Source organism: Pezoporus flaviventris, unplaced genomic scaffold (assembly GCF_033815535.1).
Source record: "Pezoporus flaviventris isolate CSIRO_AGI_PZ_B2104156 unplaced genomic scaffold, CSIRO_AGI_Pfla_v1 ptg000031l, whole genome shotgun sequence".
NCBI classification, from domain to species: Eukaryota; Metazoa; Chordata; class Aves; order Psittaciformes; family Psittacidae; genus Pezoporus; species Pezoporus flaviventris.
The window spans coordinates 17,978,379-18,004,322 of NW_026892579.1; the positions used below are offsets into that span (position 1 = coordinate 17,978,379).

A 25,944-nucleotide genomic window follows, 5' to 3' on the forward strand; every position below is an offset into this window, starting at 1 on the left:
TCCCTTTCCCTTCTGCAGCAGTGACAGAGTAGTGTACCTTTCCCTGGGATAGCACTTACGCACTGATACTTTCAGTGCTTTTCATCATAGCTGGGTTTTACAGTCATTACAATAGCAGCTGAGCTCTCTCCCTCACCCTCCAGTAATGGCCTCATTTATTAAGTGCCATATAAACACACATACAGAAAGAGTGCCTCCTTCACACAGCTGCATCTACGAATGAACTTAAGCTAGAAAAATGTGTAGTTCTCATCCAAACTCATAACTGTTTCTCTTTTCTGGAACTGAAGATATACGCCACACAGACTGATATATACGGCCCCTATTTTAAAATGGAGATGATGGCTTGTTTTTCTATCTAGTAGGAACAAGGAAAATGCGAACAAAAGTCAAGAGAGAAAACAAATCTGTATATTTCCATGAAAGAACCAATCTATTTAAGAGTCATCTTAGGCTGTGTTTTCAGTTGGGTTTTGTTTGTTTACTTGTTGGTTTATTTTGCCATACTGATGAATGATATCGATTTGCATCCCACAGAAGTTGCGGATACAATTCTGTGCCTATTTCCATTAAATGCAACATTCAGAGCACCCATCACTTGGAGACTTTCCTGACTTTGATGCCTCTGAACATTAGCAAAGGTAGAGCATCAGGAAAAAGCTTTGTCATCTTGTTTTTCTTAATTCCTTCCTTTCACGACACAGTTGGTTTGCTTATTTATTTATTTGAGGAACCCACTTTTTTTATACCTTGCTATGCATATTTGTAATGAAAAGATGATCTGTGTCCTCATTACTGCTCTATTGCTTGATGAGGAAAAAACATGTTAACAAAGGAAAATGCTTTTCAGTCAGCTCATAATGTTCTCTGCTGTTCAACTGGGACTGTAAAGAGTATGTTTTAATGAAAGAAGGTGAGAAGGTGAAAAAAAAACTAATGAGGGTGTTTCTCTGTATTGAAAGATCGCTTAGGAGCGGCAGCAATTTCCTTTGTGCTAGAAAATATAAAAAATAAGGTTCAAAAGCAGCATCCCCAAGGTCAAAGAGGCCCATCCTCTCTAACACAGTTACTCACTCTCTTCTCTGACAACCTTTTTCCACCTGGACCAGCATTTTGTGATTTTACGATGGTGGAAAAGAAACTGCTGTGCCTCAGATATCTTTTAGCTCTGAAGGAACATGCAGAAATGACAAAGCAGGTGCTTGAAGCTGCATATAACATTAATGGAGCAGCTCATGAACCCTTACCTAGTTCTGCAGCCACAGATTCAAACTCTGCAGAAAAAGAGACTCCAAAGTCATGATCGCTAAGCTCAAGAGATTACTGCCATTTGCTCTGGAGACTTGAGATGAAGAGTGAGTCAATACCAAGCCACACTGAGCAGAGCACAAAGTGCTGAATGGTTCAAAGCACAGAGCCAATTAGAGCTGCTGAAGCCAGAAGGCACTGCTCTGAAAGGGAGCACCATGTCATGGGCACACTCTGAACACAGCAGCTTCCTACCAGTGTGCCAGAGCTGAGACCTGAGCATCAGAGGGAGACTGAGAACGGAAGGAGGAGGGGACTGTGGACTTCAGCGCAAAGGAACATTTCTAATAGTCCTTCCCCAGGCATCAGCAAATGTGTGACGGGCAACAGATGTCAGATAAGCAATTCCCCGCCTCTGAATCTGGGAAAGCCTTTGTTTTTGAAACGTAGGTTTCTCTGTAGCAAGTGTTCACCAGTCTTCTGGTTCTCCTTTTCTGTCATCTTTGTCAGGAAGTTGGTGGAAGGAACATGATACAGCACAGCATTGCTGCCATCAGAGCAAACAAAGAAACCTTGTTAGTACCCTGCAGTGCCACCCACAACAGAACAGGCAAAACATTACCAAAAATCAATACAGCAGAAGATGAAGCTCAAACGCATTCTGCCTGGTATGGCTGTTAACATCATCAGTAGTAGACTGAGATTTTTTTTAAAACATATGTATTGTTAACTGTGATACATGTCCCCTTCTTAATTCATTGAGTTCATAACCTAAATTACATAGAACAGTGGCTAACTTGGCTCATCACTGCTCAACTCCTATTTAAAAGGAAAGACAAAGCAAGAAGCTGAACAGAATAATATCTGGGGAAGAGGATAGCTTCAGGGGATAGCTAATGATGAGATAGAGAGACTTGAATGCCTGGATCACTGGTTTTAATTTGGTTCAAGGGCAATAGTGACAAAAAGTCATTACTGTATGAGAGCTGTTTTCCTGCATGAGATGAGTTGGTGGTCTCAGTCCATTCCTAGCTGGTGGGCATCCGCACTATAACAGGAGCAGCACATCTCCCACTCTCAGCCAGTGGAAAAAACACCTGCGCAACAGCCTGAAATGTGCTGCAGGGACAGACCAAAATGAGGACATTGCCATGCCTCGCCAGCGATATGAACCAGTGGCTGCCCACTGGCAGCTCAACCCTTTCTCAAGAGACCAACACTTGACTAAATATGGAGCTGGATAATTAGCAAAGCCCACGGGTAACCCACTCACTTTCATGGGTTCTGTCATTCCCTGGGCTGTGTTTTTTTCCATTTGCTGGATGGCAGTAAAGTTACTGCCGGACAATAACGTTTCTGATTGAGTTTTTATTGTTATTATTTGCAATGTGTTAGTGCCTGGAGGTCACAGACAGGATTATGACTTTGTTGTGATAGGTGCTCACAAACTCCTAGTAAGAGACAGTTCTCGATTTGATGACCTTAGAGTTTAAACAGAAATGCCTGAGAGGGGTGAAAGAAAAAAGATGCTATTATCCTTATTTTACAGCTGGGGAGCACCAGCAGAGAAAGGCAAACAGCATGATGTCCTAAGGTGCTGTGCTCATGGAGCGCTTGCTGAACTCACTGAAACTTGCAGTTTTCACTACTGAAAAAAAGAGGGAAAACATCACGTAACAAGCGGGTCCCAACCTGATCTTGCTTGTTTAATAGCTTGAGGAGAAAACAGAAAAGCTGAAAAATCTTGTTGCCTTAAGAGTACTTGTCTGTGCTGCAGCGGCACCAGAACATTTCAGGTCCTCAGGTTCTGTGGCTGAGGAAAAGAAGGCTAGTGCAGGAGGTCAAGGTTTAAGGTCTTGGTTCTCAACCTTTTGTCTTCTTTGTTCAATGGAATTTCTATTCTGGCTCTCAAGATATGCAGGGGCAGAACTGTATTTACGGTGAAGATTCTCTTCAGCTTTTTCCAGAGATTTAATGCCTGTGAAATGGTGGAAGGGCTGTGTTCACCCATGCTGCTCATTGCTATCCTAGCAGCAAAGTCTTCTAAACTGGACAGTCTTTGAGACAAGCAGGCAGTCTTCTGATGTAGAAACTAGATATAAGACCAAATCGTGTCTCTCACTTAAAAATGATTTAAGAAACTGCCACACAAACATTGTGAAAACCCATCTGCCTGTGGACAGGACACAGGGTAAGAGTATTAGAAGGCAGTGTGCTTCCAAATGCCTCTTGGGAGATGAATTATGTCTTGTTTGATAGCTGTATCTACCTATGGAAAAAGGCATAAAAGTGAGCAAAACTTCCAAGCCCATATGAGGCAGCAGAAGGAAACACTTTCTGCTGTACAGATTTTTGATAAGTGACATACTAAATTTATTTTTCATTAAAATACAAAACACAGGTATTTGAAAAAAAAAAAATCTGACTGAGAGGCCAAGAATTGGCGGAATTTGTGATTTAGAAAGAGCACAGGATCACCTGGATTATCTCATCTCTTACCCCCTTTCCTTCTCTTCCTGAAACAAGAACCAAAGGAAATTCCAGTTGCCCTATGTTGTGATTTAACCCCAGCCAGCCACACAGCCGCTCACTCATGCTCCCCCTGCAAGGAGATGGGAGAGAATTGGACAAATAAAAGTAAAATTTGTGGGTTGAGATGAAGGCAGTTTAATAGGACAGAAAACAAAAAGGCAATAATAATAATAATAATAATAATAATAATAATAATAATTAGAGTTTGAATATACAGAACAAGTGATAGACAACGCCATTCCTGAGCAGCAGTCCCTGCCTTCCCCACCATTTATATACTGAGCATGATGCCATATGGTATGAAATATCCCTCTGGTCAGTGGAGGTCAGCTGTCATGGCTGTTCCCTCCCAGCTTCTTGTGTACTCCCAGCCTACCCACTGGTGAGGTGGTGTGAGAGGCACAAAAGTTCCCAACTTAGAGTAAACACTGCTTAGCAACAGCTGAAGCGTCATTGTGTTATGAGCATTATTCTCATTCTAAATCCAAACCCCAGCACTGTACCAGCTACTAGGAAGAAAATTAGCTCTATCCCAGGTAAAACCAGGACATAATAGTACTGGGGGTGGCCAACTGACTGATGCATTACTTTGAGATACATTAACTGAGAGCTATCAAAAGAAAAGGGAGAACTTCTGCTCTCGGGGTCTATGTCCGCCCCCAGCTTTTCCTTCAGACCTCAGCTTTGCTGTTAAATAGTTTCCTCTTGACTGGTAGCAAGGCTTAAAGTGTGAGTAAAGACAAGGCTGTAAGTAGCCCTCCACTGTTTTAAGTATTTCGCAATCATGCATCTTAGAAAGGCGGCCGTGGATGTGTGCTGGAATTCCATCACGGGGCTGAGAGCCCAACAAAATTCAGATATTCTAGTTTCCTTAGGTGTCTGGCATTTAAAATTTTGCTCCAAATCAGAATAGCAGAATTCTTTACCTAGAGAAAGCTCTGGAGAACATTAATTTCAGATCAATGAAAACATGTGATTCAGCTTTTCAAATTTGGTATTATTTCATAATATATAATATAAAAGGAAATATTTTGAAACCAAAACCCATTTTGAAGGAAGAAATTGAAACATGTAGCTTGGAAATGTCAAAATGAGATGTTCCCACACTGTTGGAACATCCCTCCACCACTTACTCTTTTTTAAAATGACATTTTCAGTGCAACCGACACAAGTTTGCAAAGCGTTTCGATTTTGACAGGGTTGCATTTTCCAGTGGAAAGCTGTTCTTTAAGAGGTTTTCCAACCAGCTCCACTAGGAACAGGTGTCAAAGGATTGCAGCAACCTTCCCTTTGCCAGATCCCTAAATTAAAAGCAGTATCCTGGAGAAGTGTCTGGGGTGTGCAAGGCAGGAGGGGTCAGAGGGTGCTCCGCCATGGAGCAGGTTGAGAACCTGATGCTTGAATCGCCTCTGGCCACCCAGGCGTCTTGTCTCCTGTGGAACTGCTATGCTTGTGGGCTGAACTGGCAGTAGCAACTGTGGAGGATTTTAGGGGGAAAAAAATAAAGCCTCTGTGTGTGGGCATGGCTACATGCTCAACACTGCAATTTCCCTCTTTACCATCTGAGTAAGAAGGAAGGATTACCCCAAGATTGGAGTAACGCCCAGTTTGGGATGGGGATCTTCAGCAAGACATGAATGTGGAGGTGGGATGTGCAGTAACACATGCCCTTAAATTCTCTCTGTGAGCTGATTTTAATCCGGTGATGTCCATTGGGTGTGATTTGCCTTTGCCATGGGGATGTGCCCCTCCATGTGGAAGAGAAGTTTAACCTGGTAGGTTCACCCTAAAAGCAAAAGAACCCGACTCTTTCAAAGAATTAAGTAGCCTTAGCCCTCTGAGAAGCCAGTACTTTCTGACACACATAGCCAAAGAGAAATCTGTTCTGATTTACTGCAGTGTTAAATAAAGTTCTTTTTATATACCACCAACCACTTCCGAATGACCAGACAGACCGACAAATATCAGAAACTCGAGCTGGGCACAAATGAGTTAGTCTTTTTTTCTTTTCCACTTTTCTCACAGGAATGCCTTTTGAAATAATCTCCTTCCTGTTAATTTAACGATTACCATCAGAAAGAGCCAGCGGCGGAAAAAATATAGGCAGTAATTATGATCTTGCAGGCTCACTGTGGGACTAGATGCATGGAAAACAATGGATTGTGAGAATGGGTCGGTGCTCCTTGGCAGATGTACTTCCCTGCATGGAGCCCTGAGATTTTGGGTGCCTCAGGCCTTGGGGGCCCAGTTCAAGAGACCTTCAAGAAGAATACACGCTGTCAGATGGCAGACACACCTTCGGTTGGGTACCCCTGAAAATACAGCCACCTGAAATCTTTAACACTCACTCATGAAGAGTCGGGTGCTTTTCTTCCTGAGAAATGAGGAATACAGCCTGTTCCTCCTCCATGGCTGAATGTGGTGGATGGACCAGTTGATTTCATTCAACACTATATCAAATGATAAATATTTATCATGATTCTGTATTAATATGTGTGAAGGCAAATACATATTTATGGCACTGCAGAGGCAGAAGCATGCAGAGCAAAGCCAGCTGGATATTACAGCCTTTAAGAATCAGCTGCTGGTTAAAGCCCAGCTTTTATGGATTTGCCCATTGCCCATGGCCTCTGGAGCCATTTCATCCCTCAGAGAAGAGGGATTCCCCAGTACTTCTGAGGGAAGTCGCGTAAGCCCCAGAATAACCCAAAGCAGGACTCAAGAATCGTGAGGAAAAGGGAAACGAACGACGGTAAAACTCCGGCGTTCCACAGGGAAAGGGTTCAGCCTTGAGGGTCGCCTCCAGGCGCTATCACAGACCGAGGCCACCAGCCGCCAGCCCTCGTAGTCCCCCGGGTGCACCAACGTGGGGGCCCCGGGACCGTTCGCCTTAGCACCGGCGGGCAGAGGCCGTGCCGTGCCGGGGCCTGCGACTGGGCAGCGCTGCCTCCGCGGCGAGGAGGCGCCGTCCGGTCCCGCGGCGCGGAGGAGGTGCTGCCGGCTGGCCACACCGACTGGAGGCCGCGCTCCCCGCTCGGTGGGGCGCCGGCACGACAGGGCTTATCGCTATTAGTCGCCCACGGCCCCACCGCCGGGATAGCGGGGGGCGGGCGGGCGGGCGGCGGCGCGAGGGCACGGCCCGGGCAGGACGGGGCGGTCGGGTCCCGCTCTCCGCCGCCGCCCGCCCCCGCGCTGTCCCCGCGTCCCTCCCCCGGAGCGAAGTTTAGCCGGTGCGGCCGCCCGTGTCCCCCGGCGCTGCCCGCGCGTGCGGGGCGCCTCCGCCGCTGCCAGGGCCGGGACAAAAGGCACACGGACACGTGATGGGAGACAGGCTTCATAAATGGGACCGGAGCGGGGCGGCAGGCGGGGGGGGGGGTACGAGGCGGCGGCGTGTGCCGGAGCCGCGCCGGGCGCCCCGTGGCTCCCGCGCTGCCTCCCCGCGCCGAGGCGGCGGCGGGCGGAGGCGGCGGAGGAGGGCCGGGGGCGGCGGCCTGGGGGGGGCGGGCGGCACATGGAGCGGCAGGGCGGCGGAGCGCGGCGCGCTGCCTGAGCAGGGCTAGCGAGGGCGGCGGTGGTCGGAGAGAAGGCGCGGAGGGGAGGCAGCCGCGGCGAGAAGTCTCCCACCTCCTCCTTCCCCTCGCCGGCACCGCCTCCTCGGCGCTCCCCAGTGCCGGGGTGCCCGGGCGGGGCGGCGCTCCCGCTCCCTGCCGGGGGTCGGCGCGGCCGGAGCAGGCGGGGGACGCGGCCGCTGCCGTGCGGAGGGTAAGGACGGCGCGGGGTGGGTGGGCGGGAGCAGGCGGCGGGTGCCCACCGTCCGGGGGCCAGGTAGCCGTCGTCCCCCTCAAAGTTTGTTGGCGGCGTGGGTAGTGGGGTGCCGGGGGTGACGCTGCCCGCGACACCGCCCGCCCCGACGGCGGAGCGGCCGGAGGAGAGGCGTCTGCCTGCGGGCGCATCCCTCCTGGGAGCCGCCGCCTCTCGCCTTGCGGAGGGGCCGGGGGAGCGCGGCTCTCAGCTGTGCCCCGGGCATGGCCCCGGGCAGCTGGGGAGAGTTGGCGGGTGCCTCGGGGCCGCTCGGGAGAAGCCGGTGGCCCGGAGAGCGCTGTTTGCGTTCGCGATCCCGGGCGGAGGACGGGGGGACCCCGCTGCCCCTCGAGGGGAGCCCGCGGTGGGCGGGGGGCGAGTGCCGCCGTGGTTAACGCGCGTCTATTCTGTGTGCGGGGCCGGCGGCCTCCCGGGTTCCCACAGGACCTCATCTGACATCGGGAGTTTCTCCTGTCGTCCTCACCCACCGGTGATGTACAGAGGGTAGCATTCACCCCGGTTTTCCTGTGCACTTCTCCTCCCAAAACTCTGCCGTGGAGGCTGGAACCGAAATAAAAGGCGGTTCGTGATTTTTGTGCGCAGTGATGTTCTGTTAGAAGATGTCACTTTAGGCATCCGGCATCTTCAGAATACCCCAGTAGGGTTTCTGGTTGGTTGGCTGGGTTTGTGTTTTGTTTTTTGTTGTGTTTTTTTTTTTTTTTGTCTGAAATTCGGAGGTCTGGGGGGAAAACATCCGAAAAAGAGTGCGCTTTTTAAACTTAACTCAGTGTTTGTCATGCGAAATCTTCAGCTGCTGAGAAATAATTAAGAGTAACCAGATGGGCTTATTTTAAATGGGCTTCTTTTTGTCTCAAAGACGTCTGCAAATCTCCATTGAGAGCACCCCTGGATGAGGTACGTACCAAGCCTTTGGTAGGAGAGAGCTCTTGACTGCGTTTTCAGTCTGATTAAGTAAAATGGTGTCAGAAGATGAAGTCCATAGTTTTCTTCTTTCTCTAAAATTACCATCAGTGTTATATTCTGTATGGCAGCAACTCATCATATGAACAGTTTTGTTTGTTATGTTTTCTTCTTTCAGAAAATAAAGGGGCATATATAACATAAAGCCAGATATCAAAATACTCCCTTGAGTATCTACAAGTTTGGCTGTTTTTAAAATTACCCATAGTGTGGCTTCTTTTACCTGTTAAAGGTGTAGTAATGTTTTTTTTCTGGGTTGGTTGTTTTTTTTTTTCCCTTAGGTGTATCATCTTGTTTTCATTGTTATTGTTCACCTTTTCTTAAAGGAACATAGCATTTGCTGCTGGGGTGGCATTGCTGTTCATATGTACCAAAAATCATGCAAAGGATCAGAGGCTGATATTTAGTATGATATTTAGTAACAATATGTGCAACATTGCAAAAATTACTTGGGTGTGCTTAATGCTCTCGAATTACACCTCATACAAGCTGCCAGCACAGGTTTTCCCTTCTCAAGAAAGGAAGAAAAACGTGCGACTATAGTAGGAATATTTATTATGCAGGCAGAGTTTATTAAATCAGCCATAAAAGAAATGAACGCAACATCTTTAACAGTTTAGAAGATGAATGTGTAATTCCTGATTTGCTTGAGGTTAAAATTAGTTTTGTAGCAACCAGGAGCAGCTTTGCTTTATTATCTGTTGGTCTTTGGAATGAGAGGCAGAACCATTTGAATAAAAACATTTTAAAGCAGAATTGATAAAAGCAATTATTCTCTGACTGAGCCAGCAGGCATCTATTGCCAGGAGGAAAAAAGAAAAAGTTGGCTACACAGAGAAATCAGCTGTTTGCTGTGAATTTAAATCGTTGACCATTTGATAACACCTAAACCCACAGTAATCAAATCAAAATACCTATAAAACTCAAGGTGAAGGTGGAAGCAGGTTATAGTATGGTGAGGATGAGCTGGTGGGCGCCTTTGATCCTGGCTGTTGTTCTTTGGTGAATTATGTTAGCTCAGTGGCATAAAGGACCCCATTAAAGGCTTTCATGCTCTGCTGAAGTAATGGCAGGTCTGAGCCAATGCAAGCCTGCCTGTTCCTCTCTCCCTTCACAGGTTTCTGATTGGGCAGTGGAAGTTTAGAAATTAAATAACTTTTTTTTTTAGTAATTTCTGACTTTCAGCCTGTAGTGTGGCCATTCCAAAATGCTTGGAGACATCCCATTGGGAGTTTTGGTAATGAAGGTGTTACGTGCTCAAGTGAGAGCTGGGATGGCTTTCATTTATACTGAGTAGAGGCAAGTGAGGAAGTTAAGAGGCAAGGAAGAGCCCAAACCCAGATATTCATTTAGTATTGCCTAAGATTTTTACCAATACATCGCCATTCATGGTTCTGTAGGTCTTGTCCACTATCTTCCACTCACCTAGTTTCTCTGCTTCTGCATGTTCCAAGAAAAATTACTGTAACTTCTCCAATGCAAACTTTGTGACCTCTCTGGTCATGCAGTTGGCTACCTAGGCATCTGCAGAATTCATTTTTCTCGGTGGCCACTGATCTTCATTTCTCTGCAGATGTCTCTGTTGGCTTTATCTGAGCCTCCTGAAACAGTAAATGATTTTAGGCGTGTTTCACAAATATTTTAGGATGAGTGTTCTACAAAACCACTCATCGACCATTTAAGTGAGAATCTCGAGGTTTTTCTCTTCTCTAATAGCAAATTTGCACACTCTGATGCTGATTTAAAATATGTACTGTGGGCGACCCTAACACTGGGATTTGGCCAAGTTCAAAGCAGCTGTGCAGATGGACACAGAAGGCAGAGGGAAATAGACCCTTTTAATCATAACAAGGCTGCTCTTATTTTCCTATCTTTAGTGGAAATGCATGCCAGACCCTTGTACTTAAAAGCAAGCTGCAAATGTGCCAGAATAGACAGCAACGGCATTTGTTATTAATGCAAAGTTGAAAATGTGACAGCCCGTCTTCTCAGTAGTGCTCTTTATGTCTCCGTATCTAGACTGTACTGCTGCAAAAAGTGCACATCCGATCACTGTTGGTGGGGTGAGAATCCCCCCTCCCCAGAACTCAGGCTCTTTGAAAGTGCATGGCTCTGTTAATGATCGCTGAAACCAGCCACAACCTGTCCTTTTGAAATGGATATAATGACTTATAAATCAATTTCTCGTTAGAACTTCTTTTTTTTTTTTTTTCTTTTTCCCGAAGGTGCCATTGTTGCCCATGAAAAATGATTGGGTTTGCAACATAAGGTTGGAGCACATTTTATTCTGCCATTTGTGCCTCATGCAGGGGCATTATGGTGATGAACACCAAGCCCAGTTCTGCCTCTCTGCAGTAGAAACATCCTTATTTCATAAAGCTACCCACATCCAAATTACAGATAAAATCAGTACTTCACTATTCTGTGTGTTAGTATAACGTCACTCCTCATACTTTGGCTGAACTGTTTGTGAAACTGGATGTTTTAACACATTTCAGATGTTGTCTTGTTTGTGTAGATTGAGGCTAGATGGCATCAAATAATACCTCATCCTGTGTTAACCTGTTTTATGGCAGTTGTATATTCTCAGAAAAGGTGTGTTAACTCGCTACAAAGTACTGAGCAGGAGCAGTTTCACAAGGGATGCTGTTAGTTCCCTTTCAGCCCTGGAGGAGTCATTTTCATCTTAATGAATTTTAGGAAGCCTCTTAAAGTTTGTGCTTAGGGGCTTGGGGAGCTCCCACATTCCCATTGTGGTGACTATGTGAAATGTGCTCTTGGAAGTCACTGGGTTTAGCCAATTCTGCCTCTGTTTTAAGCAATGCAGTACCAGAGTCCAAACTATGCATGTACCTGGCAAATTAGGCAGCATAGGTTTGGAGTGTATATCTAAATACCTATATGTGTGTATACATGCGAAGTCTTTTTTACAGGTTCTCAGTGATAGATGTACTCAGTTTAGATTCCTGCTTTTCCCCAGGAACACTGTGTGTACAGGATATAAAAAAAGATACTCAGTGGTCATCTTGCCTATATTTTTTGTACTTACACTTCTAGCTAGTTTGCTTGTCCCCTGGCACTGGGAATTTGAATTTATGCATGACAAACTCTACTGCAGCATTTGTGAGATTTTACTTGTTCTTCTAGGCATGTGTATGGGTTTGTCTATGTCTGTAAGCTTATGCATAGAAAAGATACACATGCACTCACATAAAAAGTCATAATTCATTGCTCAGTATCTTTTAACTGTTTTTCTAAATCTGGTGTAATACTTTTTTGTTTGAGTGTCTGCCATTTGTTGCTCTGGCTACTCAGATATCAGATTCTGCTGTAATTCTTTCTCACTTCTCCTCTTCTCTCCCTCTTTCCTTTTATTTTGTAAAAAAAAGAGAAGTATCTGCATATTTCGAAGACATGCACCATTGCCAAGCAATCTGGTGTAGTGGCTTAATATGCTGGCAAATAATTTCACAAGTTGTTTGTGTGTGTGAAGGCAGTATATTTGAATATCATTATAATCTCTGAGCTTATTTAAATTTTATGAAAGGCCAGACAGCTCCAGAAATGAAAAAATGCTTTACATTTTTTAATTGGAATGCATATTTTTGTCCTTCGCTAATGCTGATGGCATGGGACATTGCATTTGCCAAAAGCCTTCCTCTTCTAGCTTATGAACATGGCCAGTACTTGGTGGCCTGATAACAGTTTTCGGGAGAAGCAGACTCGTAAGGACTGAGGTAGAAGGGATGTTGCTTTGCAGTGTGTTGTTGGCCTTCTGTGTACTAACTTTCTGTCATTGCCTGTAAGCACCTTTTTCCGTTCTGGTGTGTTTACCTGCCATATGGGTCACTGGCTGTATTTGAGCATTCTCTCTTCCTTTCCACTTCTGAGGTCTGTATGCTACTTTTGTGCTTAAGCAGTTTCATTTTTATTAATGTCCCTGGCCAGATTTGCTCAACTGATCTCACCTGAGTGTCCCCAGCTTGGTCCCATGTGTCAGCATGCACAGCACCGTCCTTTCCTCTGACCTCTCTGAGCCCTTTGCATTTTCCTTCACCGTTTGAATAAGATCAGAAATGGACTTTCAAAAGAGCACACTGGTGCCTGCAGAGCAGTGGGTCTGTTCTCTCTTTATGGTGAGATCTGAAAATCCCACTAGCTATATCCTTCAGATTACAGAGCTGTCTCTGAAGTTCGCGTAGCTTGGAAGACGAGGGAGGTTTTTCTCCTGTGAGTTTTCTCCTTCACCTGATCTGCTTTCCCCAAGCTGATCACAAAGGCAGTTCTCTCTCCTTAAAATCTGCATCCCTACCTCCCAGGGACTCCGTCTACTTGTGTCTCCCTCTCTTTCCTTGTTTGCTCCCATCTCACCTGGAGATGTGCTGTTCCCTGTATGAGGACAGTGGTTATTTCTCTTGCCAGTCCCCATCACACCAGTGACTTAACCAGCATTACCTTTGCTCTCAGCATCTCCTTGTTACCTCAGAAAGTCTTGGATTAAAACTTGTTATGACCATAGTTTATTGCAGAGGTTAGGATGCGGCAGACAATGCACTCTTTGCAGTGTACGAGCATTGTCCCTTGAGCCTAATGGTTTTGCTACCTTTCTGTCTCTAATCCTGACTCTTCTTAAAAAGTTCACTAATATTTTCTGCTGCACCAAATTCTTGATCTTTTCTGTTCTCCTCTGACCATTACATGGAAGCTGTTTTCTCTGTATATTTTTTTTTTCCTAATAAATGTATTTTTTCCCCCGTTTCCATTCTCTAGATGATACATTCTTCTGGGGACCTTTAGCATTTGGCATCCAGTGGAGCCTGGGTCTTTCATGTCCTGCTCTGCTCTTTCAAATGACTTCTCTCCCTTCAACTACACGTTGTGTGTTAAGCTGCTGTCTGTTCCAGGTACTTCCAGGAGACTGAGTGTTCAGACCCCATCTCTTTTGCACCCAGCTGGGCTTCTCTGTCTCCATTTAGTATTTATGTCAGTTCTGCTCAGCAGTAATAAGTGCTTGCACCTTTTGACATTAGAGAATGTCTAGAAAAGAGGCTGGAAATGAAGCAGTTTCTGTTGGAATATTGAAATCCAAGATAAATCCTTTTTTACTTTTGTGAAAAAGTTTGAGAGTTAAAAGTTTAATGAGTTCTCTTCATTTTTCTTTAAAATGTAAATACCAAAGCATTGAATCAAACTTTTCATACTACCTGCTTACTCAGCTTTATTGGGAAATAGGTCCCTAAACTGGAGCTGATTTTAAGCAAATACAAGCTCACTCTTGCTTTCCTCTGAGCCTTTCATACTTAAGAAAGCCTCTTCATTCTCCCTTCAAAGTCTGTCTTTAGATGAAATTAAGATATACAAAGTAATCTGTGAAAGACCTTAAAATCCCACGTTGTTTTAAGATAGCCATCTCCGCTTTCCCTCCTTTCTCACAAAAGCCAGGCAGACCAGGTAGCTGTAGTTTCCCATTAACGTGACCCTGACGCTCCCCTTGCTGGTTTGTGACTCCAGTACTTCATCTTGTCTCCGACTTGGTAGGAAATGTGTGCATAGGGGCTTGTATTTCACAAGCTGAGGGCTTTTGAGTAAATTCGGGAGCTTTGGCTGTTGTTCAGAGGCAGTGGGGCAGCTGTCCCTGCTTTTACCCCTGCGGTTGGGTGGCTTGCGAAAGACACATCCTTCATTTGCTTGATTCAGAGACAGGGCTTCAAACTAAGCCTCTCACTTGCTAGGTGTGCACCCTGCTTGCTGGAGTATTAGTTAGTGCCTTTATTTCTGGATGTTTAACTCCCGATCCAACATGGAACAGCTTGAGCAATTTAGAGGATGGAAGCAGAATGGAGAGGCTGCCAGAATGCTTGCCTGGCTCACGGGAGAGCAAAGATTGGGTCCTTCACCTGTGCCAAACAGAGCAGGAATTCAACTTCACCTTTGAACCTCTCTGATGTTAAACACACATATATGCCCTGCCTGTCCGGGAGGTAAGGCACAGCTCCTTTTGACCTGTGCCTGCAAGTCACCTGTGCTAAAACTGGTGCACACATCCACTTCCCCAACGAAAATCTGGGGGGGAGGAAATAATGATACTGCTTTTAAAAAACATTGTTGGCCGCTGATTAACTCTTTGTTCTGTTTTTGTCATCCAGATCTTCAGCTGCTGGATGCGGGGGGGTGTCATGCAGGGGTAATTTTGTCCCCAGTTTAGAACTGTCCAGCCCCTATCCTGCTAATGTGCAAATGGTATGTTAATTAACATAAATAACTGTGTAGCTGTGGTTTATTGCTAATTAGGGTTCAACTTCCCAAAGATACCATCATGATACATAAGAACAGCGTTTGGGTCAGTACTTGCATGCCCTAGTTTACCCCGCAGCTGGTAGTGCCTTGTAACTTGAAGATAGCATCCGTCATTTGCTTCTTTCCTAGTGTCTGTGCTCCTTCCCAATCCCTCACACAGAGAAAATTCCCACTGAAGTGAATGCAGGTTTTCCTGATTTAGGAGTAAACGGCATATTTGCCATTTATAGCCTAGGAGTACCACAGCGTTTGAGATGGAACAGTAAACCATCAGTAAATAGGATAGGGGTAACATTGCTTTCACATCATTGTCAACACATGTTTTTTCCTTGCTTGGTGTCATTGAGTCTGAAAGTGTCATTTCTCAGACTGTGCATTTCTTTATCCAAGGCTTAGAAACCTTGTTCTGTCCTCGAAGCAGTATTGTTCATTGCCATATGGGATAAGGTAATTATTAGCCAAATAAATTTCCATTTTATAGGACAGTTCTAATTCCTGGAGGCCAACAGTTATTATGGTAGCTCTCATTTCTCTCCAGCTTTTTCAGCTGACTATACACAAGTATAAATTACTGCTGTTTCTGCCATGGTAGTGCTTTGTGGACCCAGTTTGGTAGGAGTCCCAGTGTACTGGGCACCACATAAACTTGTCAGAAGCCCTCCTCTGAAGGACTTACAAACTTTATAATGTGTAAGCAAGGAGAAAGCATTTACGTATTTTTGTGCATTCAGAAACTTTCAATTATACTTATTTGTCCTTTAGCCTGCTCTTAATTAGCTGTGGGTATCATAGAAGAAATGTATAGGCATGGAGATCAAAATGTTTTCTGAAATAGAAGCTAGAAAGGTTTGATTGTGCATTTCCCCTCCTTGTTTTGATTCCTTTTCTTGCCACATAAACAGTTTTGCAGTTATCAGTAGCATCATTGTATTGCTCATAATTACTTTCTGAGGAAGAACACAAATATTCACTGTTTCTATTCAGGCTACTAAAATTGCTGTATCAATCATCCTGGGTTGAAAATTATAATAAATTCAGCCCTTTTTTTAGACACCGATAAAAACGTTCCAGCCTTCCCTCTCCTCCAGAACAGCAGGAGAAGATAGGTAATAGCATTTTAATGAAGTCACGTTCTTGTTCCCCGAGTGAACTGGTCCTGTGGACCAACAAGAAGTCCAGAGGAGGTACATTTGTCCCCTGGAGATGAGTTACCAGCCTTTTATGAATTACATATGTTATATTTTACTTAAGGGGTCTTTATAGTCTGGTAGCATTTGAGCTTCTTTTAAGGCTCTATGTAACCACACAGTGGAGAGCAGTAGTAAGACTTACCCATCAACTCGTCACTAATTGTTTCACTTTGAGGGCAAGCCCTTACAAAGGCGTGTCTTCAGCTGATGTTTAACACCTCGTATGATTGAACCCCGATAAAGCAGGCTGGGAAAAAAGGGCAAGAGGAAATTAAATCCAGGTCTCTGCAGACAGCTAAGCAGTGTGCTTGTAAAAGCCACTCCATCTAGTGGCAGTCACTTTGCACAGCTGGTCGGGCAGTGCCCATCAACCCATTGATGGGAGAAAAATCTAAACGTTCAGCTGTGTGTTTTCTGGTTTTGGTCTTCAGGATAAAAGAGGGTTGAAATTTTTATCTATTGTTTAACCCTTATCCATAATCATAATTCATTACTTAGTGTGTATTGCTGCATGCATTCATGGAAATACATCAGAAATTTTGTGTGCCAGCATTAGCACAGGCTCTTCCACATCTTTAATCAATGTTTCAGTTCTTTTTAACTGTTTTAAAATGAGTGAGGTAGTAGAGCTCCTTTAAGGAAGGGACAAAGCTGAGAGCTTTAGAGATTCAAAGGCTCTGTTGGAGGAGTGGATTCCGGCAGGGCAGGGGGGCTTTTCGTTTGCAGAGCAAAGAGTATCTCCCTCACTGTCGCCCTGCCCATGAAACGACCTTGCTGGGGCACGTGGCCATCGCTTCGGTCCCATCCAGAGAGGAGGGGTCTTCTACAGAAGCTGTGAGAAGCCACAGAGGCTTACAGTGTATTTAATGTAGAGATGGTCTTGGGTCTTGGGCAGTATGGGTTTGGTCTGCATTGAAGCCTGCTGCAAAGAACAGTGTGGCCATGTGTTGTGGGGTGTCCTGTTTCCTTGTCAGTGCTTGCTTGCCACTCTAGGTTCCAACAGAAGAGCTCAGAGCCAAAACTTGTGTGGCCCTGCCGTGTGCACCTGATCAAACAAAATGACCAAGAACCAATCCACTGCTTCTGCTGCTGGCTCTTCAGTCAATGTCAAATTGTGCAACACCTGAGACTGGGACCCTCCTGATAACCACAGTGCCAAAGGTCTAGTCTTGGTTTTACTAGACAGCCATGGAAAACTTTGCTGATTGCTTCAGTGTCCACAAAGTTTCAGTATTGTAGCTTATACTGGGACAAGATACTGTCTAAATTAAAATAAACCAAATTCCAGCAAAGTGCAGTTCCAGATCCGGCAAATGGCTGTTTTACTGCAACTTTAATAAAAATCAACTGCTACTTGAATAGGTGCACGCACACATACTGCTAGATATTTCCAATTATGATATTCCCAGCAGCAAACAAAAACAAAATTAATGTCAGCTGCATCCCCCAAAGCCTAAGCTACACCACTAATGAACTCCCAAGTACTCTCAAAGAAAACTCTCTTTGCAGAGACAATAAGGTGGAAATTACTGTAATAATCTCAATGTAAAAATACAGAGGGAAAAAAAAATCATTGACATTCAGAGTAAGGCTTGCCTCTCCTGATCCCATTAACCATGTTGTTAGCACAGCATATGCATGCATAGCGATATTGTCACATAACTCACTGCCACCTTCAAAAGAGCACACAGGAATTCGTGTTCTTTCATTTGTATTTCAAACAAAAGTAGGGGTTGCACGGCAGTTTGCACCTTATTCTGAGGAAGTCTGTACTTAACATGACTCCAGCAGGGACCAGCTACTTCAGAACAATTTGTTTGTCTGTCTAGCAGAAGTGCTCAGTTGCATACAATTTTTGAAGCTTTACTCAAACATAATCTTCTCGACATGGGGCTGTGTCTTGAATCATTAAAACGGTTGTCTGTCTTCTGTCAGGAGTAGGCTGGAATAACAGAGAGTGCGACAGCCATCTTTATATGTTTATAGGACTACTTGATCTATTTAATAACTTTTTTTGATTGTTTTCAAATGAGTAATGTGTTTTTCACTTCTGAATCTGAACTGGTGTTAATAATGGCAAGCTTAAAGTTGCCAGACTTCACCCAAAGCAGATTTGTCAGTTGTCAGCAGGGTCATTTTTGCAACACATAACATCTGCAAATTCTACTAGGAACAGATGTGAAGTACCTTCTGGAAGAAGAGTACCTCGCGTATTAGATGATGGCTGCTCATTTTTAATGTGTGCTTCAGTGACATTTCCCTCCCTCACTGCTCACACTCTCAGAATTAAATTTCTTAGTATTGTCTGTCTAATAATGAAGTTGTTATTTGCTGAGCAAATTATGTCAGCAAAAGCTGACACAACCAGTATGTGTTGTGTGTTGGACCATCCTGGTAAGGTTTACTTATACTCATCCTTGTTTGCAGCACTGCAGTTGCATTATCTTCTGGAGATCTAGGTTCGTATCTTCCTTTTAACACTTGAATGTCCAGGCCTGCTGAATCAAATGCAAAACTTTAAAGTACTGTGGAAAAAGTCTTAAGTGTTCAGATGCTATGTTTAAGTGCCGTAGAAATATTTCAGCAGACAAATGATCTCTGCTTCTTTTGGAAATGCTCAGTATTTCTTCCGGTGTTAAGTACTGATATTGTTGTAGAGAGGAACCCTTTTCTCTTTCTTTTATTTTTCATGGGAAAACTCAGCTGAGGTACCTGTTGTGCACTTCCCATCTTAGGAGTTGAGGTGATCAATGCGCTGGGGTTCGGCAGATAATCTCTCATGACCTTTCTGGTCGTTTATTGTCAGTTGTGTAAAGTGAACAGGTTAAGTCGGTACAAGCCTATATATAGCATCTGGGATTTCTTGAGTGTCACAATTTCCTCCATTCTCAAAACATGAAGAACTTGGGTTTGCTCGTGTTGCTGGTGCAATCATCGGGATGACTCGTAGCAGATGTAGAATAGCTGTAGCACACCGAAGCAATGATTATGGCTCTTATTTACATTCAGACCACTCTCAGCCACTCTGGCAGTGGAAGGGGGCCCCAAAGCAGATGTTCAATGCATATTCAAGGCATGTTACATGGGCAAAGTTATATAAAGGAGCACAGCATAAGAGCAGCTATAAGGCCTGTCTTACATATTGATGCATGTAAGATGCTCAGATGCTGATTAGAGTGTTATCCCAAGGTTACACTGTGCAATTAACCACCATCTGTGAGCAAAGGTTGGGTATGATGGGACTCAGAGACCACTGGCTACCAGGGGAGCTTCTGCTTGGGTCCCCATTTCTGAGGGGACGCAATGTTTTTGAGGGTGTCGCCAGTGGGACGAATTACATTTCTTTGCTTCTCAGAGGAATAGCAGCTCATGGTCCCTTTTGCCTGGAGTTTTGGCCAGAGCTGCGCTCTGCCCCAAACTTGGTGCTGTGTTTGCCCCAGTTGAAGCTTTTGATCTATGCAGAATGGATCAGACTGATGCACTCACTGACCTAGCAGTGCTGGTCACCTTTTCTGAAACTGGACAGGGCTGGTTAACAACCCACCTCCCCCTTACAGCCCAAATATCCCAGTAGCCTTGGTTTGCTTAGCAGAAGGAAGGAATAGAGTAATGAGGCCTGTATCTGTATATCAGGTACCTTGCTAATAAATTCTCACTAACAAATTCAGGATGTTAGGAGACCTCAGATTGCTGTGGCAGGGTAATGTGAATACACAGGCATCCTGGGTGAACTGTGAAACTTACGAGTGCATGGCTCTTTCCTCGTTCACTTTCTGTTACCAGGTTTTCAAAACCCTGGGTGCCTTTTGAAAGGAGAGTAGTGAAGCCTGATGATTCAGTTTAATGATGCTCCTGCAGTGGCACTTGGTATTTAAATGAAACGTGCCCAAGGAATATTGGTCTGCAGGGTACTTTGCAATCAGAAGCCAAGTTCAGATCTAGAGAAAAATATCTTTGTGGTGGAGCAGCTCAGAAGGTTTTGATGAGAAATGAAAATTACTTTCCTATCGAGTACTCAATTCTCTGTGCCTCTGTTTTTCATGTCACTTCCTAGAGTAATTCAGTTTTAGTGAAATCCAGGTGATTTCTTTTCTAAGTGTTCAGCTCACCCTGATTCCTGCAGGTGGCAAAGCTAGACTGAATACAAGAGAAAGGTCGATTTTGTTTGACACAGTTCAACTAAGTTGTGGAGTTTGTCTCCCTGTTCATCTTAATGAATTCTGACCTTTTCCCCTTCTAGGATTTCCTCTGATGCATTTTTCCGTGCCTCGAGTCTCTCTGAAACCAACAAGACTGGGGTTATGAAGTCAGTCCTAGATGGCCTCGCAGATACAACTTTCCGAACAATCACAACAGATCTCCTTTACGTGGGCTCCAACGATATCCAGTACGAAGACATGAAAGGCGACATGGCATCCAAGCTGGGATACTACCCCCAGAAGTTCCCTCTCTCTTCCTTCAGGGGTGATCCTTTCCAAGAAAAAATGACTGCGGGAGATGATCCCCTGTTGAGCATTATTCCCTCAGATCAGGTCAACATCACAGAGTTTTACAACAAGTCCCTGTCCACGTTTAAGGATAATGAGGAGAACATACAGTGTGGGGAGAACTTTATGGATATGGAGTGCTTTATGATCCTGAACCCCAGCCAGCAGCTGGCCATCGCTGTGCTGTCACTCACCCTGGGCACCTTCACGGTCCTAGAGAACCTCCTTGTCCTATGCGTCATCCTCCACTCTCGAAGCCTCCGGTGTAGACCCTCCTACCATTTCATCGGCAGCCTGGCTGTGGCCGATCTCCTGGGCAGCGTGATTTTTGTCTACAGTTTTGTGGATTTCCATGTTTTCCACCGGAAGGACAGCCCCAACGTCTTCTTGTTCAAACTGGGTGGAGTTACAGCCTCCTTCACCGCGTCCGTAGGTAGTCTTTTCCTCACGGCCATAGACCGGTACATATCTATACACAGGCCACTAGCTTACAAAAGGATTGTTACCCGACCAAAGGCTGTTGTAGCGTTTTGTGTGATGTGGACCATCGCTATTGTAATAGCCGTTCTTCCTCTGCTTGGCTGGAACTGCAAAAAGCTCAATTCTGTTTGTTCAGACATATTCCCTCTCATCGACGAGACGTACCTGATGTTCTGGATCGGGGTCACCAGCGTCCTCTTGCTGTTCATTGTCTATGCCTACATGTACATACTGTGGAAGGCGCACAGCCACGCTGTTCGCATGATTCAGCGGGGCACGCAGAAAAGCATCATCATCCAGTCTACGGAGGATGGTAAGGTACAGATCACTAGGCCTGATCAAACTCGTATGGACATCAGGTTAGCCAAAACCTTGGTCCTTATCCTAGTCGTTTTAATCATATGCTGGGGCCCTCTGCTCGCCATCATGGTGTACGATGTCTTTGGCAAAATGAACAAGCTCATCAAAACTGTCTTTGCCTTCTGTAGCATGCTCTGTTTGCTGAATTCCACAGTGAATCCCATCATCTACGCTCTGAGGAGCAAGGACTTGCGACACGCCTTCCGCAGCATGTTCCCCACCTGCGAAGGAACCGCGCAGCCCCTCGACAACAGCATGGAGTCTGACTGCCAGCACAAACACGCCAACAACGCAGGGAACGTGCATAGGGCTGCCGAGAGCTGCATTAAGAGCACAGTTAAGATTGCCAAAGTTACCATGTCTGTCTCCACAGACACGACTGCTGAAGCATTGTAAGTCAGAGACTTCTCAGCCTTGTGAGAAAAGGAGTTAGTTTAAAAAATAAAGATTTAAAAAATCAACAACAGAGAAAACCAAACCTGTGGCTTAAAGTGTTTGTACCCTCCTGTAGTATTTCTTTGGTTTGTCATTGTAAGCTGAGCGATGATTGTGTTAAGAACATTACCATCAGCCAGTTCTTCAGGTTTTGCAATTAGGGATTCAAGCTAGATTTTCAAAAGTGTTTTTCTCAGCAAGTGTTTACTGAATGATAGGATGTTTCCTGAAAGAACACAGACAAAATACCAGGTTAGCAGTGGTTCCTTTGGGGGTGTGAAATAAAATGGTGAAGCCTAATTGAAAACTAATGCGTCCTAAACCAATGCCATCAAGTAAGAGAAAAAGCTGTGTAATCATGCTGTTCATTTCAATGTGAAGTGTATTTCATGTCTATAAGTAATAGGAGGTTTTGATTTTTTCCAAAAGCGGCAGTGTTGAGTTTTAGAGGTTTTGTAAAACGTGTTGTGTCCTGTGAATTGTGTGCTGTTTTATTCTGTGTTATTGATATTTGTCTGATAAACAAAGTGATAAGGTAGACTTCCGTGGAAATAATGTGAAACGTGATATGTAAACCCCATTGAAAACACTTACTGTATTTGAAGAATTCCTATGAGCTATTTTGGAAATTTTACACTTTAGTGGTCTTCTGTGGACTTAGAGGAGAGGGTTTGTGTTCTTCTACTAAATCGTTTCCCCACTACCTTTTACTTTCACACGCATATGAGAGTAACAGCAACAAAGGAATAGAGGAATGTAAGAAAGGAATGCACTGGTTCAGACTTTTAAATACCACTGCATTTATACAGAAGGACGTTTATGGTTGTACAGACTATTGCCCTGCTCTTGGGCATTGCATGAATATGAACACTGAGAGGTGGAGGTCCTGGATATTGGCTCCCTTAACATGCAACTGGTTTTTAGCCACGTGCTGGTGCTGGACCACTGAAGACAGCATGTGTCAGACTCAGTGTGTGATGTTATCACTGTGCAGTCGATGTATACTTGAATTGTGTCGCATTCCTGTATCCCAGGTTTAAGCAGATGCAGAGCCTGAGATGCCAAACTCCCATCTTCACTAAAAGAGGAGGAAATACTGTCAGACATTTTCTTATTGTGTGAGCGTGTATATAAATAAATATCTGTGTGTGTTCGTGTGTGTGCGTGCGTGTGTAAGTACACTAATCAGTGTAAGTCATGGTAGCACAACTAAGATAGGACACTGACCAAATGTAAACTGTATTTCTTGTTGCACGCTTTGCACATGAATTCTGTTTCTAAAATTGAGTTCTTCCAACTGATTACTGATGAAAGTACCATATTAAGAACATCCTGATCCACTCTGAGAGGTGTATCCATGTGCTAGAGGAAGCAGTCTTTCAGTTGTATTTGGGAATAAGGGGAAACAAGAGGCAGAGCATGGCATGAGCCCGCACTAACAACTGCAGTGGCTGTAGGTGGTGTTTCTGAAAACTGAAAAAGCCAGAAATAAATATTAATCTTTTTTAAGGCTATCAGATTGCTCAAAATGAGGTGAGTCTCACTGTGAAACTAGGATACAGATGACAAGGTTTGACACTATAGCTTTGAGGAAGAAGTTATTGAAGGAAAATGATGACTCTTAAGTAGCATGATTGTTTTCTGCATCCTGGGACTTTCATGAAGAGCACATTACCGGATAGTCTCCGAATAGTCTTTGAGGCATGAATATTCTGTGGTTCTGTCATGAATCAGAAGGCCTGGGGTCCTCCTCTCTGCTGCCTTTTTTTGGCCATTTCCTTGCCCTTCTTCTGGCTGATTTCTGCAAAATAGCTGCAAAGGAGGCTTAGCCTGTTGGCTGCCTGTTGCTTGCTGCAAGAGGGTGGCTCCCACTATGGCACCGGGTAAGAAGAGCCAAATCCATGCTGCCATGCCATCTGTCCTCAGGGTTACATAGGGAGAGAGAGGGGGATGGCACCCCTGGGTCTCTGGCCTCAGTGGTGTCCCCACGGCATTTCTGATACTTCAGGGCAGAGCAGCAGGTAGCACAGGCAGCCCAGCTAATGTCAGCCAGTGGCTCTGTGGAGATGTTAAAGTGCCTCCAAGTTCAGGCTTAGTGAAGGCTGGCACACTTCAAAGATCTCATCAGGCAAGGTGGAAGACACAGAGGTACTTTCCTTCTCTACCCACCTCCCCTGCAGCTTACCCCAGTGGTAGGACAAGGCACCGTGCTCTTGGCAGGCCATGGCAGTCAGCCAAAACTGGCAGATTGCAAAGGATTCCTAGAGGATGTGCAAGTCCTCCTGAAAGATCTTTCTTATATCTAGGCCTAGTCCATCTAATGCAGTCCTCTTGGAGGAGGGTGGGGGGAGCCTATTTGAAATGTAAAGGTATTTTAAGAGCCATTTTTGAAACTGTCTTCTCGTGAATTAAATGCAAACTTAGTGGATTTTCGTTGTGCATTCAAGTTCTAAATTTTACATGATCAATCATGGGACAATGGGGCTGTCTTGGCACTTGGTGCTTACTGATATAATAAGAAATAGCATCTTGTGAAATGTTACCATCTATCATCAGTATCTTCGTTTGCATAATGAGTTTTTTTAAAGCTCTGGAACTGCATCGGTTCACTTGAAACCATTTATTAAAGAGGTGGCAACAATTTCCCTACATGTTGCATACTAAGTAGAACAACTCTTAAATTAGAAATATTTGCTGCCATTCCAAGATAAGCTGTACTTGAATTTCAGCTTTAGGTATTCCTAATTTGCAGTTGCCTACCTTCACTTAGTGATAGCGCAGCCAAATGATTCTGTGTTCCACAACCACCCACACCGTCATCATCAATCAACCAGCAATAGTTGCAGTTACCTATCTGTACCATCCCCAAGTGTTGCATATGTACTGAGAAGACCATCTATGTCACATGTGTGCAGAGTTAGATTCTTAACAGTGTAATTGTATATTTGTATAATATTATCTCCTCGATGCTGTGCAATCACTATCCACATCTTCTTGCACTGGCCTTCCGATGAAAATGTTAGTGTGTCTATTGTGAGATAGACAGCACATTTTACCTGCTGTTATTGGGCTGAATGTATGTAAATAAGCAAAAAATAAAAAAAGTCATCTGTACAAGCAGTGGCCTAAAAAGTCTGTAATGGTAGACTAGGACGGTTGTTGAAGTTGCTGTGACATCTCAAATACTACCTTTGGATAAACTGTTTACAGGGTTTCTTAGGATGCTGTTCATAGTGAAAGGAAACTTTTTCCTTGTGATAATATAAAGTAAAGAAATTGGATTACCTGAGCTTTTTATTTCCAGTGTTTCAAAGTGGAGAACATAACTCTTTATTGTCTGTAAATCTAACATTATTACTTCCTCTTAGAAGAATATTGTATCATTAGATGTTTGTTTGAGCTGGTAACATCCTTGCGACTGCTGCAATATTTTTCATTAGCAACCTGTATAATAGTTTGTACACAAGTACTGTTCAGATTGTCATGAAAAGTAGCTTTGACCATTTACCTACCAGTAGCAGAATAGTATTTCTGTAAGATTTCCAGTGTATTCCTACCATATCATATTTTATTTCTAGAATGTAATTAAACTGTTATTTATTCAAGGAGAAAAAGTATTCCTCTACTTTTTTTGTTTTCCAAATTTTGAGATAACTGAGGAAGCCACGTGATGCTGCTGCTTCATCCCACAATCTGGTGCTCTACGTTTTGTTTATAAGTTTGTCTGTCAGATTCTGAAACAACTGCTTAAACAACTTGACAACAGGTTGTCAAGCTTTGTGGGTTTTAATTGTACGTTGATATGCTTGAAGGAGGAGGTAGATTATATATTTTATATTTGTGTATTCAGTACTATGGAGACAAGAGAGAAATTACATAGTTAAAACCGAATCTCCTGTTTCATTATGTAGGCAATTTCCCCTTTCCTCTGTATTAGCCAAAATGCAATAAATCTCTTTTGCCTTCCTCAGATGCATATGTTTGCACAGAGATGTCACATTAAGACAAACCCATATACTTCAGAAAAACAAAACACAAAAGAGCAGGAGAAAGGAATACAAACTAAAAGAGTGCTGCCAACAGCAACAATGACCTAAATTAGTTATTGGTGGTTGTAAATATAATCAAAGACT

At 44.2% G+C, this 25,944-nt stretch overlaps 1 protein-coding gene across 4 annotated transcripts; it reads left to right on the top strand.

Moving 5' to 3' along the window:
• The first annotated feature begins 7,349 nt into the window (after positions 1-7,349).
• CNR1 (cannabinoid receptor 1) lies at positions 7,350-22,963 on the top strand. Of its 4 annotated transcripts, XM_061460309.1 has the most exons (3): positions 7,402-7,542; positions 8,370-8,496; positions 20,290-22,963. In XM_061460309.1, the coding sequence occupies exons 2-3, from the start codon at positions 8,492-8,494 to the stop codon at positions 21,770-21,772; spliced, it is 1,488 nt and encodes a 495-aa protein (XP_061316293.1). In that variant the 5' UTR covers positions 7,402-7,542; positions 8,370-8,491; the 3' UTR covers positions 21,773-22,963. The 4 variants fall into 4 exon arrangements, with proteins under 4 accessions (XP_061316296.1, XP_061316293.1, XP_061316294.1 ...); XM_061460312.1 differs by lacking the exon at positions 8,370-8,496 and having other exon boundaries at positions 7,350-7,542; XM_061460310.1 differs by lacking the exons at positions 7,402-7,542; positions 8,370-8,496 and adding an exon at positions 8,858-10,971.
• Positions 22,964-25,944: the final 2,981 nt, after the last annotated feature.